Source organism: Aulonocara stuartgranti, assembly GCF_965226115.1.
Source record: "Aulonocara stuartgranti genome assembly, chromosome: 22".
Taxonomy (NCBI): Eukaryota; Metazoa; Chordata; class Actinopteri; order Cichliformes; family Cichlidae; genus Aulonocara; species Aulonocara stuartgranti.
The window spans coordinates 24,280,246-24,296,800 of record NC_138957.1 but is presented as its reverse complement, the minus strand read 5'-3'; the positions used below and the strand labels follow the sequence as shown (position 1 = coordinate 24,296,800).

At 37.4% G+C, this 16,555-nt stretch overlaps 2 protein-coding genes and 1 long non-coding RNA gene across 4 annotated transcripts; 1 reads left to right on the top strand and 2 right to left on the bottom strand.

Moving 5' to 3' along the window:
- Positions 1-1,758: 1,758 nt before the first annotated feature.
- LOC309698224 (uncharacterized protein) lies at positions 1,759-10,171 on the top strand. The gene is made up of 16 exons (XM_082520523.1): positions 1,759-1,922; positions 2,021-2,133; positions 3,122-3,225; positions 5,156-5,230; positions 5,602-5,818; positions 6,130-6,205; positions 6,410-6,721; positions 6,852-6,933; positions 7,016-7,110; positions 7,365-7,562; positions 7,645-7,731; positions 7,892-8,145; positions 8,370-8,498; positions 8,563-8,700; positions 9,441-9,543; positions 9,816-10,171. Exons 1-16 carry the CDS (start codon positions 1,874-1,876, stop codon positions 10,031-10,033), a joined length of 2,250 nt encoding a protein of 749 aa, XP_082376649.1. The 5' UTR covers positions 1,759-1,873; the 3' UTR covers positions 10,034-10,171.
- Positions 10,172-10,773: 602 nt separating this feature from the next.
- LOC309698223 (uncharacterized protein) lies at positions 10,774-14,267 on the bottom strand (the record flags this gene model as incomplete). Its single annotated transcript, XM_082520522.1, has 6 exons — positions 13,760-14,267; positions 13,510-13,555; positions 13,344-13,435; positions 11,915-12,025; positions 11,043-11,319; positions 10,774-10,968 (listed from the first exon to the last, which is right to left on the bottom strand). Exons 1-6 carry the CDS (start codon positions 14,221-14,223, stop codon positions 10,774-10,776), a joined length of 1,185 nt encoding a protein of 394 aa, XP_082376648.1. The 5' UTR covers positions 14,224-14,267.
- Positions 14,268-14,288: 21 nt separating this feature from the next.
- LOC309698187 lies at positions 14,289-15,993 on the bottom strand. Of its 2 annotated transcripts, none has more exons than XR_014274021.1 (3): positions 15,843-15,993; positions 15,630-15,742; positions 14,289-14,397 (listed from the first exon to the last, which is right to left on the bottom strand). It is a non-coding gene; the product is annotated as an uncharacterized lncRNA (long non-coding RNA). The 2 variants fall into 2 exon arrangements; XR_014274022.1 differs by having other exon boundaries at positions 15,630-15,687.
- Between the last annotated feature and the right edge of the window lie 562 nt (positions 15,994-16,555).

Sequence of the window (16,555 nt, the reverse complement as noted above, 5' to 3'; positions counted from 1 at the left end):
GGGAAGAGGGTTAGCTCAACCCACCACAGCTCCCAAGCTAGCAAGGAGTATATATTCATGCTAGCATTTATGGCGCCTAAAACACATTTATGATACACACATACTACACACTTATCACATCTTACAAAAACAGGCTTAATAATGACAATAACTGAACTAACATCGCAATCATAAACATCAGGGTGGCTAAATATGAATTATGTGTGTTTTTAAGGTGTTGGAAAGAAATGACACCCACCTCTCCCACAGGGGAATTGTAGAAAAAGGGGAGAGGCAAAAGGGGTACACTGTATTTATAGTATTGCACCAAAGAAGAAGAAGAAAAGAATGAGGAGGGGCTATAACTGATAATGAACACAACTACAGGCTTGGAGGTCCTAAAAGTCAGGTATAAAAGGAGCAGTTCTGGGGTTTAGAACACATTTTGTGTAATTATAACAATGTGATTTATGACCCTGTTACACCAAAAAAGTGTTCGCCTGCCAAGACTGATTTCCAATGTTTCTGTGTGTAATATCTTTATGTATGTTAGTAAATAGACTTCGGTGAACATGGTTTACAAAGGGGTTTTATATATACAATAATTACCTGTTGTTCAAGTATAACTCTGGTTATAATGTAGGTACAATTGATATATTTGTTGCGCTGTCTGCTGTCCTCTTGGCCAGATTACTCTTAAAAAATTAATTTCTAATGTTAACAAGATTTTTTTTTAACTGGATAAATAAAGCAGATATAAAAGTCACTGCCAAAAACTGATTGCAGCTTCTACCTTGTTACAGGAATGTTGCTGGTGGCTCAAAGTGACTTGATATCATTAATGAGGGAAACATTTGACATATGTTTCACGTATTATAGACCAGCAAGTTATTCATAGCAGGCAGGTTAAATACGAGCAATCAGTTTAGGGCAAAAACCGGAAATCAGTTTTGGCAGACGATCATTTTTTGACACAACATCGGTCATTCTTACACATGTACTGTATCATATAAAATATATAAACTAAATATCTTTGAAACGCATAGAATCTAATCTTTTGGGTTTTTTTGTACATAGCACTTTATTAAACTGTTGTCTGCTACAGAGTTACAAGTATTATACTAATAATAAAGCATCCACCATCTCCTGTTTGCATATTTCTGAAAACATCTTAGTGGTGTGGCAGCCATTGATTGAGCCAGCCCTGCAAACCCTGTGGATGGATGATGCAGTGGACAGTGAGAGGAAGCATTCTAAAGCTCTTTGCAGACCACCCTGTGTGATTCTCCACTCGCAGACCAGAAAAGACAAACCTCAGTTGCAGCACCCCATCCACGTCTGATCTTGCTCGGGCAGATTCAACAACACTGCCAGAGACTTCCTGTAATCTATTACAGTTCAAGAAACGGTCCAGGAACAGGTCACTCAGGTTAATCCTGTGTGAACAACTGAAAATATTGTTTTTTCACCTTTACATATTGTGTATTTGAAATATTCTTGTTTAATTGTTATTGTTATTTACTTTATTGCTATCAAATAAATATCCAAGTAATATTGCTCAAAGTTAGCGTTATGTTCATACATGTTAAAAATGTATGGAAGAAATATAGTATCATCAGAATTCAAGTATTTTTAGACATTGAATTTATGACACTGAATTTTTATCCTCCAAATTTCCCTGCAAAAATATTCACCTGCAAAAATTCACCTGCAAAAAATTCACCTGCAAAAATTCACCTGAAAAAAAATTCACCTGAAAAAAATTCACCTGCCAAAAATTCACCTGCAAAAATTCAACTGCAAAAGTGATGAACTTTAATGACCCAAGCCAGAGCAATCAGCACCAGATCGAGTCGAGTGGCTCTCGGCCAATTAAATTACGCTGTTTGATCACATGACACCGTTAGCCAGCAGTTTGTCTCCTAAAAGAGAGCTGTTTAGAGGTGAGTGATTAAGTTTTTCTCCTAAATAGAGATCATTACAGAACGCCTAGTCCTACTTAAAATCCCATTTATTTTTTTTATCATCTACTCGAACTAAGGAAAACGTTTGACTAACTCAAAGACAATTTCCACGCCTCCCATGCCTGTCTGCAGAAGCAGTTTTGAATTTAGGAGCGCCAAGATGGCAGCGGCAAACCCTGGCGGCTCTCCGGTGAGTATATATATTTTTTTATCTTCAAGTTTGTCTTTTGAAACCTTAATTTTATTTAAATCCGTTGCTCACGTATAAAGTACACAGACGGGGTCTTTGCTCAACTCGTCTGAGGCGTGTCTCACTAAGCGCTACATGCTAGCATCCTGCTAACCGAGCTACCCTTTACATGCTGTGCTTTAGAAAATAGGATACTCGTTAAAAAAAATACTCCGCAGATATTGATAGATAGACGAACACTGCAAATATAATGTTGGAAACGAGAACGGCCTTTGGTGAAGGGGTAAAATACACCATGAATAAAGCCATAGAGTGAATGGCTGCCATGGTTGCAGAACAGCCTGATTTAATGACAAGAATGGGGAAGAGTGAGGTGAAGTGAACCAAAGCCACAAAACACGGTCAGACAAGGCGGCAAAAGGGCAGTGATCTGTCCGTCAGTATGAAGTTGGTGTGTGCTTTGGTGAACAAAAACTCCAGACCGGTAGCAGGAAGATGGGAGACTCGTGTTTCACTGGAATAGTGGTGAATTAAAACATCCTTTGTTGGGGACATTTCGGTGTAAATGCATCCATACAGGCAAGACAGAGGCAGACCAGACAGTGAAGAAAACAAGGCAAACATTAGAAATATTAAAACGGAAATATAGGATTAATATAACATACAATTTGGGAAAATGTAAGGAACGCAATGTAAATGATATTGTAAAGTCATTAAAACAGCATACTCTGATTAAAAGAAACATGTAATTGGGTAGGATAATAATAATTATAATAATAAACATGTACAAGATGGGTATGTATACTTGTACCCAGAATTTAACAACTATAAAGTTGTAGCATGCCAGACCATCTTGATTGAATGTAACTTCGCTCCACACAAGTTTTTTGTTAGACATATTCATATTGTTATCTAATAAATGATACATTCTTAGATTTTATCGAACGTTAATTTATAAATTGTTTCTGTCTTTATGTGTTTGTTTCAGATTATGCAGGATGAAATTATTCGGTCAGCAAGACACTTGCTGCAGTTGCTTACATCATCCAACCAAACTCCTGCTGTTGCTGCTGCGATGAATCAGAATACAAGGTACTTTACCAAGACTTATGAGTCAATCCTACATTCAACTAAATTGATATATATATATATATATATATATATATATATATATATATATATATATATATATATATACATACACACACACACACATACTAGGGGTGCAACGATATTCGTATCGATATTGAACCGTTCGATACAGTGCTTTCGGTTCGGTACGCATATGTATCGAACAATACAAAATTTTTGATTTATTTTATCAACTTTCCTTCTGACGATGCTGTCTGTGTTGAGCGCTCAGTGAATCTGCGTTCGACTACTCCGCCTAGGCTCGACAGTGCAGCCTAGGCGGAGTAGTCGAACGCAGATTCACTGAGCGCTCAACACAGACAGCATCGTCAGAAGGAAGAGCGCAGGGCACTCAGATCTGGCGTTTGGAATTATTTTGGTTTTCATGTGACGTATGACCCTGAAGGTAAGCGAGTCATGGACTAAAGTAAAACAGTATGTTTGCCATGCAATGCTCAATTACATGGGTGGGAGCTAGTGTGTTAGCGCAGTTAGCTCGTTAACATGTTGGCCATCTAGCCCCATGCACGGGGCGATCGGCGGTAGCTCGTTAACGGAGATTTGCCGTGTTGTGGCGTTAAGGTCATTTCAACGAGATTAACCTGAAAGCACTAGTGGGAACACAACGAATATGACTCCACATTTACGCCGACATCATCCTAGTGCAAAGACAAGTGGAAGCAGAAAAAAACAAGCAAGCATGCTACTAACTTTAGCCGAGTCATTTAGACAGCTGTTGGCACATGATTCTCCTTATGTGTTTAATATGCTGCTGAGAATATAGCCCAGAAGAAGCATATAGTATAGCTTTTATTTTGGAAAGAGCCATTTCTCTGTAATAAACTCTCTTTTCCAAAGATGAGTGATTCCTCAATCAGATACAGGGCTTGCAATATCGCTAGCCCGACGTCCCGGGGCTAGCGATATTTTCAGTCGGGCTACCAAAATCTATCTCTTCCCTGCCCGTCGGGCTATTGTAGGAAAAATATATGTCAATGCTTTTGCATTCTTTCAGAAATGTAGCTGGGTAATTATGTCATTGGCATCGGTGAGCCACTGTCAATATGTGACATATTGAAATCGCGTTTGAATTTGCGCTTGTTTTTTTGCTTTCACTTTGCAATCATGCGAACTGTGTATAGAGAGCGACAGCACTGATCTGTGAGTGATGATAATTTGTGCACCAATTCCTCTGACATCGTCTTATTAATTGTTAGCTTACTATGCAAACATGACAAGTGAAATCTCCCGCAGCAAGCTTAAACATGTGAGAGGTTGATCGCGCAGAGAATCGCTGAGCTTATGTGAGTGCGCGTGTAAAAGCAGCAGGATATATATTTGACTACGATGACCTGGATGACTGAGAACCTTCACAGACAGATATATATTTTAGTTCTGCTGAGCCAAATAAGACAGGTCAGGGTGAAGAAGTGACAGCCAAAGAAAAGTTATGACAAATCAGACTATAAGGCAAAAAGAAAGTGCAGCTTTATGGTTTTATGGACAAAAGAATTTCTGTGGCTGCAATATGACGAGCTAAATAACCAGGGCTGCACATAAGTGGTCCGCAGGTGCGCATTCGCTGTCAAAATAAAAAACACGCACAAGGGTTAGGGTTAAATTTAAAAACTGTACTTTTGAGTTAAAATATATATTTATAATTTTAATAAATGACAAATTAAAAAGGCATGAACATTTTTTTTGTATCGAAAAAATATCGAACCGTGACACCAAAGTATCGAACTGAACCGTGAATTTTGTGTATCGTTGCACCCCTAATATATACACACACATATACATATATATGTGTGTGTGTGTGTGTGTGTGTGTGTGTACACACACACACACACACACACACACACACACGAGAATATGATTTTATTTCTTGCAGAGAACAGAGTCAAGGTGGCCAGGGTACCAGCTTGGTCAACCCTGAAAGACCATCCCTTCAGCAAGAAATGACCAGGTGAAAAAGTCATAAACTAAACACTCAGCATGAGCATGGAATTTAGGATGGAACTTTATATCTTACCTGCTCTACACTCAGGGCTTGAATTACAACAACAGTCAATCACATAAAAATATACTTTTGGTAGTTCTGAGTCTGTCACGGATCTGGTTTGTTTCGACCCAGTATTTTGAGTTCTGATGTTTTGGTTTATTTTTGAATGTTTGTGTTTTTCGGGTGCTGCTATTATTATTATTATTATTTTTATTATATTTCCGTGTTTCTGTGTATACTGCAGTGTTAGTGCTGTGTTGAATTTGTATAAACAAACTAAAAAAGCATTTCATAATAGTCGCTTTTAAATAATTTTGTTAAAATGTTTGGGACAGGTCTTTTCCTGGTATTTTCTCAAGAGGAAAGGGGAAAAGGCGATTCCCTGCTACATCTCTGGTGCCTGCTAAGAAGCCTAAACCTCTTGAAGTGGTATTTTATTTGCTCCCAAAACAAATGGAGAAGACCCCAACAGAACATGAAAAATATATCCACACACAGGCAGGGATGGGTCAAAGAACAGCACATCTTGATGAGAGCACAACACATGAAGAGGTATAAACTTATTCTTTTTATTCACTGATCAAAACTGAGAAGTTTTCGCTTAATAAAAGTGTTATTGAAGGTGACCATCACTGCAAGTCACAGGTGGCATTTACAAAAAATAATATTATTATTGGATATTCATCATTAATCATGAAAATGTAACTGTAAATTTTGGATTGAAAAAGATTTTTTTATTATATCCAGTTTGCACTGTAAATGCATGGTTCTTTTACCGTTTCTTAGTATATACAGGGGTATAATTAATGTTAAATGTGTAATTTCTTTGGACTCAGAGATTGTATTTGTATTATTGCTTTCAGTTAAGGGACGCCCTGAATGATTTGTTTCCCAAACTGAAGGAGGTAACAGGTGGCTGGCTGCTGTTCAAACCTGGGGGTGTGTATGAATTCTGCACTGTGTAATTAAACTAGAAACTGATCCTGCTGTTTAATAAGTACTTTTAAGACAAGTTCCTTTTCACCGCATGTTGTGAATTCCTAATTCTGAGTAGTTTTGAAGATACTTTTCTTTTTCACTTTTCTTGAGGCATTGGATATATTTCATGATCAGAATAATCTGCTGCAATTTGCTTTTATACAGGTGGTTGGGGAAGCCGAAAACTCTCTCTGGTTCCTCCAGCTGATATTGGCTATACAGGGACAATCCTAAAGGCTGCCAGTCGTGGGGGTAAAAATGTATATATTGCTCCTATTCAAGAGGAACTTAGCAATGACCCTGTACCACTAAGCGATGAGTCCTTCAGATGCATGCCAAAAGCAAAATGCCAGAAGTGTGGCATAGGTGTTCCACTGCAACTTCTGTCAGAACACCTAAAATCCTGTCCTCCTTTGGAAACTCCCAGTGAAAGTACTGTGGTGAATTTAGATGGTGATGAACCTACAGAAAAGGAATGTAGGTTTTTTTTTTGACAATTTCATACTAACATATTACCCAAAAACATAAAGTGTTAAGAGCTAGCTAGAAGGAAAAATTAAATGTTAAAAAAATTAAACTTTGTCCTTTAAAATTTATTGCACAACAGCACCATTGCAGCAGTGTCCTGTCTGCACAGATATGTTTCACTCTGACCTCATTGAGCTGCATGCCTCTTCATGTGGAGAAAGGTATTTAGCAACAAAAATTGCAATTTTTGTCGTCATTGGATTTAAGCCTTGAATGAAATTTAACAACATATTTTGATAGTAGCTCACGAAATGAAAAGGGGCATGAAGATACAATAATTGAGGAAGGGCTAGCAGATATGCCAGGACCATCTGGAGCTACTTGTGAAGTCAGGGATGGTAGGTCAATCATTTAGTCACAGGTTATGTAAGGAAGGTGTTGATTAGTAACAATCAACAGCTAATGTGAACAATTCCTGGAAATCAAACCATTAGTTTGTATCCATTCAATGGATTTCTTATTTTTGATAGCCTCATATTCAAACTACTTTAGACAATCCTTCAAAGGATAAAACAATCTTTTTGTAATAGTATCTAGATAGAACTTGATATACAGACTATATCCAATTATAATCACCTCTATTTTCTTTTAGGCTGGTTAACTGTTTTGGACTCTTCAAAGGCCATATATGAATGTGCAAAGAATGCTTTGGACATGCATGAAATGGAGAGCCCATTACGTCTCACAATGGACATCAGACAAAGTGTAGCTGATCAGGACATGGCCCTCATCTCATTCTACAAGAGACCCAATGTTGAATGGGCACGTCCCTTGGAGTGCAGGCTTGAGGGTAAATTTTCTGAAAATGATACATAAATATATCTTGAAATAATTATTTGTATTATTTGTATTTTATTTTGGTGATCTAACAGGGGATACAGCTATCGGACAAGGAGTAATACGTTTTTTCTTATCAACATGCATGGAGAAGCTGATGTCTGGTTTTTGCATCAATTTTGGTTAGTTTGTTTTGGTTGACCGTACCTATGTTTGATGATCATTATATTGTATAACTTTTCACAAGTTAATTGTCTCTTTATTTTGTGAAAACCTCTGTATTGTGTGTAAGTAATCTTCTTTTTTTTTTTTTTTTTTCCTTTCTTTTCATTTATCTCATAGCAAACTCTAATGTTACTCCACTTTTTGAGGGAGAGCCAGGCCATTACATACCATCAGCAGCTCACTTTCTTGTGGAGAGTGATATGTTCCTTATGGCAGGGAGGATGGTAGGGCACTCCTTTCTTCATGGAGGCCCATGCCTATCTGGACTTAGCCCAGCCGTTGTGCATGTCCTACTTGGTGGTAGTCCTGAAACTGCCACCGTTACACCCGAGGACTGTCCAGATCTAGACCTGAGAGGGACAATTCAGCTTGTAGGTTTTTATGTTTAAATGAGGGAACGTTTATACATTGCCCCGTATGAGTTATAAACATGTCTAACCTGGACTAATCCTTTAAAATTGTTCTAGATCAAAAACTCTGCCATTGAGACATGGTCTGAGACTTTAAACTTGTCTTTTTTAAAAAATTTTATGTATGAGGAATTAGGAATTTATAGTTCTTGTTTCTGTCTGAATTACTGTCTTATGGGTTACAGCTTGAAGGGCAATCCAAGCTGTCGGATGAAGAGAGAAAACGTGTTCAGGATCTGGCATATGCATGGGACCTCCCCCCCTTGACAGAGAACAACAGGAGATGGCTGTTTGAGAAATTATTACTCCATTCTGTGAGTGAATTGAAAAGTAAGTAAAATATTTCTGTGTTACTGTTTAGTTAACGTTTTTCCTTAGGTCATTGGAAGAGTGACGAGGTCGATAAAACAGCTGAGAAGGGGACTTAAAGAAACCCATATGTGGACCCTGCTGACCCAGCGACCTGACACGGTGCCCTTACTCTTTCCACAAGAGTTGGCTGCTGTGAATCCTGAGGTAAATTTTGTGTTCCTAAATACTGTATTCATTAATAACATTTTACTGTGCGTTGTAGAAAATGTAGTCCAAAGCAAACTATGAAGACTTGAGTCATTCTACAAAGTGAAAAAATTGCAATTTTAATTTGGCATTTACCAAGAATTATGTATCAAATAATAAACTTACCATAACAAAGCTGTATTCATTTTTACAAATAAAATGCACAAATACTAAAAATGAACATATTCTTGTGGACCATACATCTTTACAGCAGTTTTTCTTTAGTCCTGTAAAAATAAAACTGCTCAAAAAGCATGATTTACATATAGAAAACGATTTTGTAGATTTGAAAAAGACATGACTAAAATACATTAGTAATTATTTGGTAATACACATTTTCTAATTATATATTTAGCCATTACTGTTGTTTGAATTTGAAAAAAAAAAATTAATTTCTATTTTCATTTTTTGTTTGAGACAGTTTCTTCTTTTAAGATACAGTCAAAACTATGTAGAGGTTTGGGGATCCAAGTGAACACAAAAAGCACAAAACATGGATTATTATAGAAATTTATTCAAGAAATCAAGTCATGGACCATAAGGCTAAGTGGGTGATAGTGAGCTAAGAACAGGTGTGACTAATTAGATAAAATATGGCTATAGGGAAGGGAACTCCCCAAAACAAGAAGAGACAAAATCCATGGAAATCTGAAAAATGTGCAGCAGTATTTTTAAGGGTATACTTTGTTCTGTTACAGGTCCTTCTTCAGTGGATCGTGTGGCCAGAAGATGAAGATGATGACTGTCCTCTTCAAAATAAATGCCGAATCACAGGCTACATGAGGCATTTTATTCTAAATGGTAGGTTTGCCATTTTGCAGGAGGGGAATACTACGGAGCCCCGCAGGGGACATGGGAGAAAAAAAAATCAAGACGGACTTTTGCGAGATCTCGCAATACTTTTGCGAGATCCCGAGTTTGTTTTTGCGAGATCTCGCAAAAGTCCGTCTTAATTTTTTTTTTTTCTCCCGTGTCCCCTGCGGGGCTCCGTAGAATACCAATATTATTGTAATGTTAAAAATATATTGGTTGGATTTTTTTCAAGGTTGTTAAACCTCTTTTTTTCTTCACAGCAACACCAAGTGAGCTGACAAATGTCCTAAAATTCTGGACTGGATGGGAGATTGTGCCAAAAAGTCTCACAGTGGAGCTAGTGGATGGCAGACATCCAACTGCTGCCACCTGCTATGAGACCTTGCGCATTCCATACCACTACAAGGACTATTTAACTTTTAAGGAAGACCTCATTGCCTGCTCTGAAACCTGCCACTCAGGGTTTGGACTCATTTGAGTCATTCCCATAATGCAAGGTAGTGGTGTACAAGTCTCTGTTTAAGATTTGGAATATAAATGTTCACATCTACTGGGCCTCTCTGATGCCATTTACTCTGTGCAGGCAACATTGGTTCTTGGTTCAGTTCTCAGTTGAAAATGCCTTTAAGTAGTTTTTAAAACTGTTAATGTCTTGAAAGTTTACCTTGTCAATGACATCTTGCATGCATCTTGATCAAAATAAAAGGACAAGATTGACTTACATTGCTGTTTTAATTTTGAAACATTCCAACCATCAGCCTTCAGTCAAATATTGCTTTACAACATAACATTCAAACTGACAAGCAGTTTCTATTTAGTTTTCTGAGTGAATCAATATTTTTAAGTTCCCTCTCTCCTAATTCTTCAGTGTTTACATTACGAAGCTTTACTAAAAATTGTTACTTATAGTGAAGTTTTATAGCTTGAAACAGTTGGTGAACCCTGTGTAATCTCAGATTTCAGCACAATTTGAAGATCAGATCCCATTTCATGACATAAGTCACAATAATCAGAACTGCTTATACACAATTATGTTAATGAAAAAATCCTTGAAAATTCTTTGAGTTGGTTTAGTTTAAGCAGACTGATTGTCCAGATGTCCGTGATGAAGATCCAATTACATTTCATGACCAAATTGTGCAGAAATTAATGAAATTCAACAAGATACACAAACTTTTTCCTGCAACTGTATGTAGCTTTCCTATTCTAAATGAATTGCTAACAAAACTGAACAGCCATAATGTACATGTCCGCACCAAAGGACTGGGATGCCGCTCTTGGATTAACAACGCCCTGTAAAGTTGTCATTTGTTCTTCTGTCAATGGACAGTCAGTGTTCGGAACAACAATGCTTGAATGGTTATGGCAAGATAGGCCACTGTCCTCCCAGTCAATGTCTGGAATCTGGAAGCCCTGCAACGAACAAGCAAAATTAGGAAAGAATAATTGTATATAGGAATCAGAGTACTAAAAATGTGCACCTTTACCTGTGTGTTTTCTGGAACAGGAACAGGGTGATATCTGTGACCCAACTCCCACAGCTGGTTGGGACTCATGTTGTTTTCTGTTCGCAGTGGATGGTTGTCCCATCCACTGCAAAATGTATTCAAATCATCCTCCAGTCGAGGAAGAAAGACGTAATGGCAGCAAAAGAGGTGTGCAACATTTGAAATGTCAAGAAGGCCCTCTTCCTCAAGGTTGTGAAGAACATCGTAGTAAATGCATGTAACGGCCACCCAGAGGTCTCTCCACAGTCGCTCTATTCTGAAATAATATATAAAAAATATTTAATTAGGTATGGCTTTTCTTGGTGTGTATGACAAATTCCCTGCTTGTTTCTAACCCTACATGAAATGTGTGCATGACAACAGTAATAATACATTATCAGGGCATGTAGGAAGGACCCAGGCATATCACTTAAAAGGTGCCAAAAGGGTTGTAATGATCAGTGGCAACATGAGATGACAACCAGACCATTAACACAGAATGAACATTCATGGAAGGAAGGAACAGACTGGAAAAGGTGCGTGAATAACTAAAAAATAGGGCACATTCCTGAAGGCTCTTTGGGGTTTGTAGGACCTGTCCAATATTTTCTTCCTTGAGGGGTAAGTAATGGAAATTGAAAGAAAAAAACAACAAAAACTGCCAAAAAAAAAAAAAAAGGGAACACCTGATACATATCAGAAAGTATATCATGCTGGATAGGGCACTGTTCTCTAAAGACATTTTACTGTAAAACTTTCATAAAACTATACCCTTTAAATGTATGTATTTTTAAATAATGGAAATAAAGATGCAACACCTTCCATCTTATGTCAGAAACATTTGAGGTGGACAGTATTTTATGAGAACAAACCTTTGATTGTGCACACTCTTTCCTGAAATGAAACTGCCTCTTCCTGTGCCACGAACAGTAAACATCAGCCGTGCAACCTCCACATTTTCCCCTCTGTGGTCGCCACGAACCCTGAAAACAAAGAATCGTACCCCAAAACATTCGAAGCTTTAAACAAACTTAGATCTGATAATAAAGAACAGTATATGCCTTAAGCAAAGTTTGAAAAACAAATTGTAAAAGAATCCTTAAAATCTTTCATTGCTACTGCTCTTGAATGCATCAGAAAAATTGTCTCATGAATGCACTTTCCAGCATGTGTCAGTATGAAGTTTAATTTAACACAGCTGTTAAAACATTTTTTAGGATTTCACAGGTTAGTAGTAATTACTTAGATTTATTGTATTTGTTGGAAATTACGCAAGTGCCATCTTGTATCATTATGATCTGTGTAAGGAGACAATTTTTAGAATATTTTTGCAAAAATATTTACATCAAATTAAACAAATAAGTAGTCTATGGCATTTAAAAGTGGTTACCTACAACTCTGAAATGATAATACTAATTCTTATTGATGATGATATTGAATTTGAAATCATGGTGTAACACTGAACCCGACATCATAAAATGATTACCCTTGTAATGTCAGGGAGTTACAGCCAAGGAGGCAAAATATTACTATCTCACCCCTTGTATCCAATTACATAACAGCAGTGTTTGGTAAAGGTGTTGAATTAATTTTTTTTTATTCTTAAATATCCCCAAGTCACCATAACAATCATTTGAAATTAGAGATATATATATAAGATAACCTTTATTAGTCCCACACGTGGGAAATTTGTTTTGTCACAGCAGGAAGTGGACAGTGCAAAAGTTATGAGGCAAAAATTAGAATACAATAAGAATAAATACAGTACACAACTGTACAGAATAGAATAAAATAAAATACTATATACAGTAGAATAAAATAAAATAAATATACAATAAGATAAAAATAGAATACAAATACAAATACTATATACAACTGAGTAAAAATACAACGATGACAGAAAGGATTATTGCACTTGGTATTATTGCATATGTATGGATGTGTGTGCTTGATCAGTTAAAGTCTTTATTATGGAGTCTGACAGCAGTGGGGAGGAAAGACCTGCGAAATCTCTCCGTCCCACACCGTGGGTGCCGCAGTCTCCCACTGAAGGAGCTGCTCAGTGCTGTCACAGTCTGCTGCATGGGGTGGGAGATGTTGTCCAACAGGGATGACAGCTTAGCCGCCGTTCTCCTGTCACTCACCACCTCCACTGGGTCCAGAGGGCATCCTAGAACAGAGCTGGCCTGTTGAGGCAAGTTAGAATCATCTTAAACAAATTTTAATGAAATATCCAAATGTAGTCTTACAAAAGGTATGTAAGAAAATACCTAACCCATAATAAAATGCATCACTTATTACCTGAGAGGAAAACCAAACTTCTCGATTGATTTTTGGAAGAATGCCAGTGTTGTTGATGCCAGATTGTTGGAAGCAGCACCGAGATACATAATCTTTATAGGAAAAAGAACAATGGGAAACTTCCATGTAAATATTACATTTGATTTACTTACTAAACTAAACTTACCTTACGAGAAAAGCCATCAATACCTCCAAAGATCACAATGTTATAGCTGAATGGGGAAAACAATGTTTTTTTTTTATCAGTTTTTGAATTATCACTTTGAAGTGTTTAAATGTAAGCAATGCAAGATGTAATTTATGTATGTCCAGATGCAAATATAGTAACGAGTAAGATAACAAAATACAGTTCTGAACATTTGCAGATGAAAAAATTCTCAGGAATATCTTTCACTTCAAAAGATCAAATAATTTACCGTATCAGTTTGTGATTTGTGTCAATATGCATTAGAGACTGTGGTCCTGGGACGGAATAAGCACGTCGAGCAATGCATCCCAAGGAAAACATCCTTGACACAACACCAGCTGTGTCAACACGGTGCATAGAACTTCTAACCCTTTGGTACTGGACTCTGTGTCCTCTGGCCTGAAGAAGTGCTTTCACCATCCGGTATCCAGCGTGAGGCTGCCTGGATTTTATGTCTGTAATGCATTGGTCCAACTCTTCATCTGACAGGCTGCTATAGAGTGCTTTGACTGAAAGATTGAACTCATTCATGCGTCGGAATACTGTGCTTCTTGACATTCCCAAAATTTTAGCAATGGCTGGGATGGACAAGTTCAGTTCCAGAAGACTGTTAAGATGATGGGGGGAAAGAGCCATTCTTAGTCGCCCAGTAGGTCCCCACTCAAACTGAATGACAGCACTATGTAGATTCATTTTATCCTTTTCTCTGTTTATCAGAGTATGTAAACTACATAATGCATCTACTTGTAGAGAAACTAGTTCTTGGGTGCAAATGAAATCTAAAAAGTCCAGATCCAGGGGAAGGTGTTCAAGACAATGTTCTAAACGTGAACGCAGTCTCAGAAGAATATGATGTAGGAGAAGATCCTAAAGGAGAGGAAAAAGTAGAATTATTTTTGTAATTTTTAAATCACCAACAAAAAGTGAGTTAAAAACACAAGGTTAGTTACGTTAACTGAATATTCTTAGGCTATAAGATTCCAATGTTTATTTTATCATATTTCCTTATGGTTCTTTGAAAAAAGTATATTTTTAATTCATGCCATTTGTTGCAGTATTTTGATTTTCTGGTTAGGATTTTATTTATTATTTTCTTACATCTTTTGTTTTAATAGCACAGTAAAAATTGAGCTCGCAAGAGAAAAAGCTTTATTTTCTATTTTATCTGTTTTATTTAAATGTTTTTGAGAACAAAGCCAAACCAAAACTTAATGAAGAAAGCTGGAAATGATTATTGAGTTCAGTGTTCCCAACGAATACTCTGAATGGATGAAAAAAAACGAAAACAGATTGCCTGGCAGCGTGTTTCATTTATGAAAAGGTCAGAAAATTAAATTTGATATTGTCAAATGTAATCCCTTTTGTTTATGAAACAGTGAGAATGAATTTCTTAATGGGTGGCTCAGTTTGGGGAAATTGTGGGTAGCCTGCAAGGGCCTCAACTCAATCCTATATTTCCGTTTTAATATTTCTAATGTTTGCCTTGTTTTCTTCACTGTCTGGTCTGCCTCTGTCTTGCCTGTATGGATGCATTTACACCGAAATGTCCCCAACAAAGGATGTTTTAATTCACCACTATTCCAGTGAAACACGAGTCTCCCATCTTCCTGCTACCGGTCTGGAGTTTTTGTTCACCAAAGCACACACCAACTTCATACTGACGGACAGATCACTGCCCTTTTGCCGCCTTGTCTGACCGTGTTTTGTGGCTTTGGTTCACTTCACCTCACTCTTCCCCATTCTTGTCATTAAATCAGGCTGTTCTGCAACCATGGCAGCCATTCACTCTATGGCTTTATTCATGGTGTATTTTACCCCTTCACCAAAGGCCGTTCTCGTTTCCAACATTATATTTGCAGTGTTCGTCTATCTATCAATATCTGCGGAGTATTTTTTTTTAACGAGTATCCTATTTTCTAAAGCACAGCATGTAAAGGGTAGCTCGGTTAGCAGGATGCTAGCATGTAGCGCTTAGTGAGACACGCCTCAGACGAGTTGAGCAAAGACCCCGTCTGTGTACTTTATACGTGAGCAACGGATTTAAATAAAATTAAGGTTTCAAAAGACAAACTTGAAGATAAAAAAAAATATATACTCACCGGAGAGCCGCCAGGGTTTGCCGCTGCCATCTTGGCGCTCCTAAATTCAAAACTGCTTCTGCAGACAGGCATGGGAGGCGTGGAAATTGTCTTTGAGTTAGTCAAACGTTTTCCTTAGTTCGAGTAGATGATAAAAAATAAATAAATGGGATTTTAAGTAGGACTAGGCGTTCTGTAATGATCTCTATTTAGGAGAAAAACTTAATCACTCACCTCTAAACAGCTCTCTTTTAGGAGACAAACTGCTGGCTAACGGTGTCATGTGATCAAACAGCGTAATTTAATTGGCCGAGAGCCACTCGACTCGATCTGGTGCTGATTGCTCTGGCTTGGGTCATTAAAGTTCATCACTTTTGCAGTTGAATTTTTGCAGGTGAATTTTTGCAGGTGAATTTTTTTCAGGTGAATTTTTGCAGGTGAATTTTTTGCAGGTGAATTTTTGCAGGTGAATATTTTTGGAGGGAAATTTGGAGGATAAAAATTCAGTGTCATAAATTCAATGTCTAAAAATACTTGAATTCTGATGATACTATATTTCTTCCATAAAAATGCCTGTAAATCAAATTGAGTTCAGTGACAATTACTGTTTGTTTGAATCAATTTATTAATAACATAAAACCTTTAAACCAATGCAACACATATAACAATGTAACAAATATATTCAAATAAATACATTTCTCAATACATAACTCATTTGGGAACTAGTCTTTCTAGAAGTGAAAACAGTCTGTCCATCCTCTCCCTGCTCTCCTCTCCTCAGCCTCTCTTTGCTGCCTCATGTCCTCTCTGATGAGGTCTAGCAGCTCATCATCTCTTTTCCTCTTTCTCCCTGTCGTAAGTGGCTGACTCGCTTCGTCATCGCTGTCGTTTTGGTCACCCACTGCTGTGCTTGGCCCTGGATTGTCCTTAGGGAGAGAGGACATTAG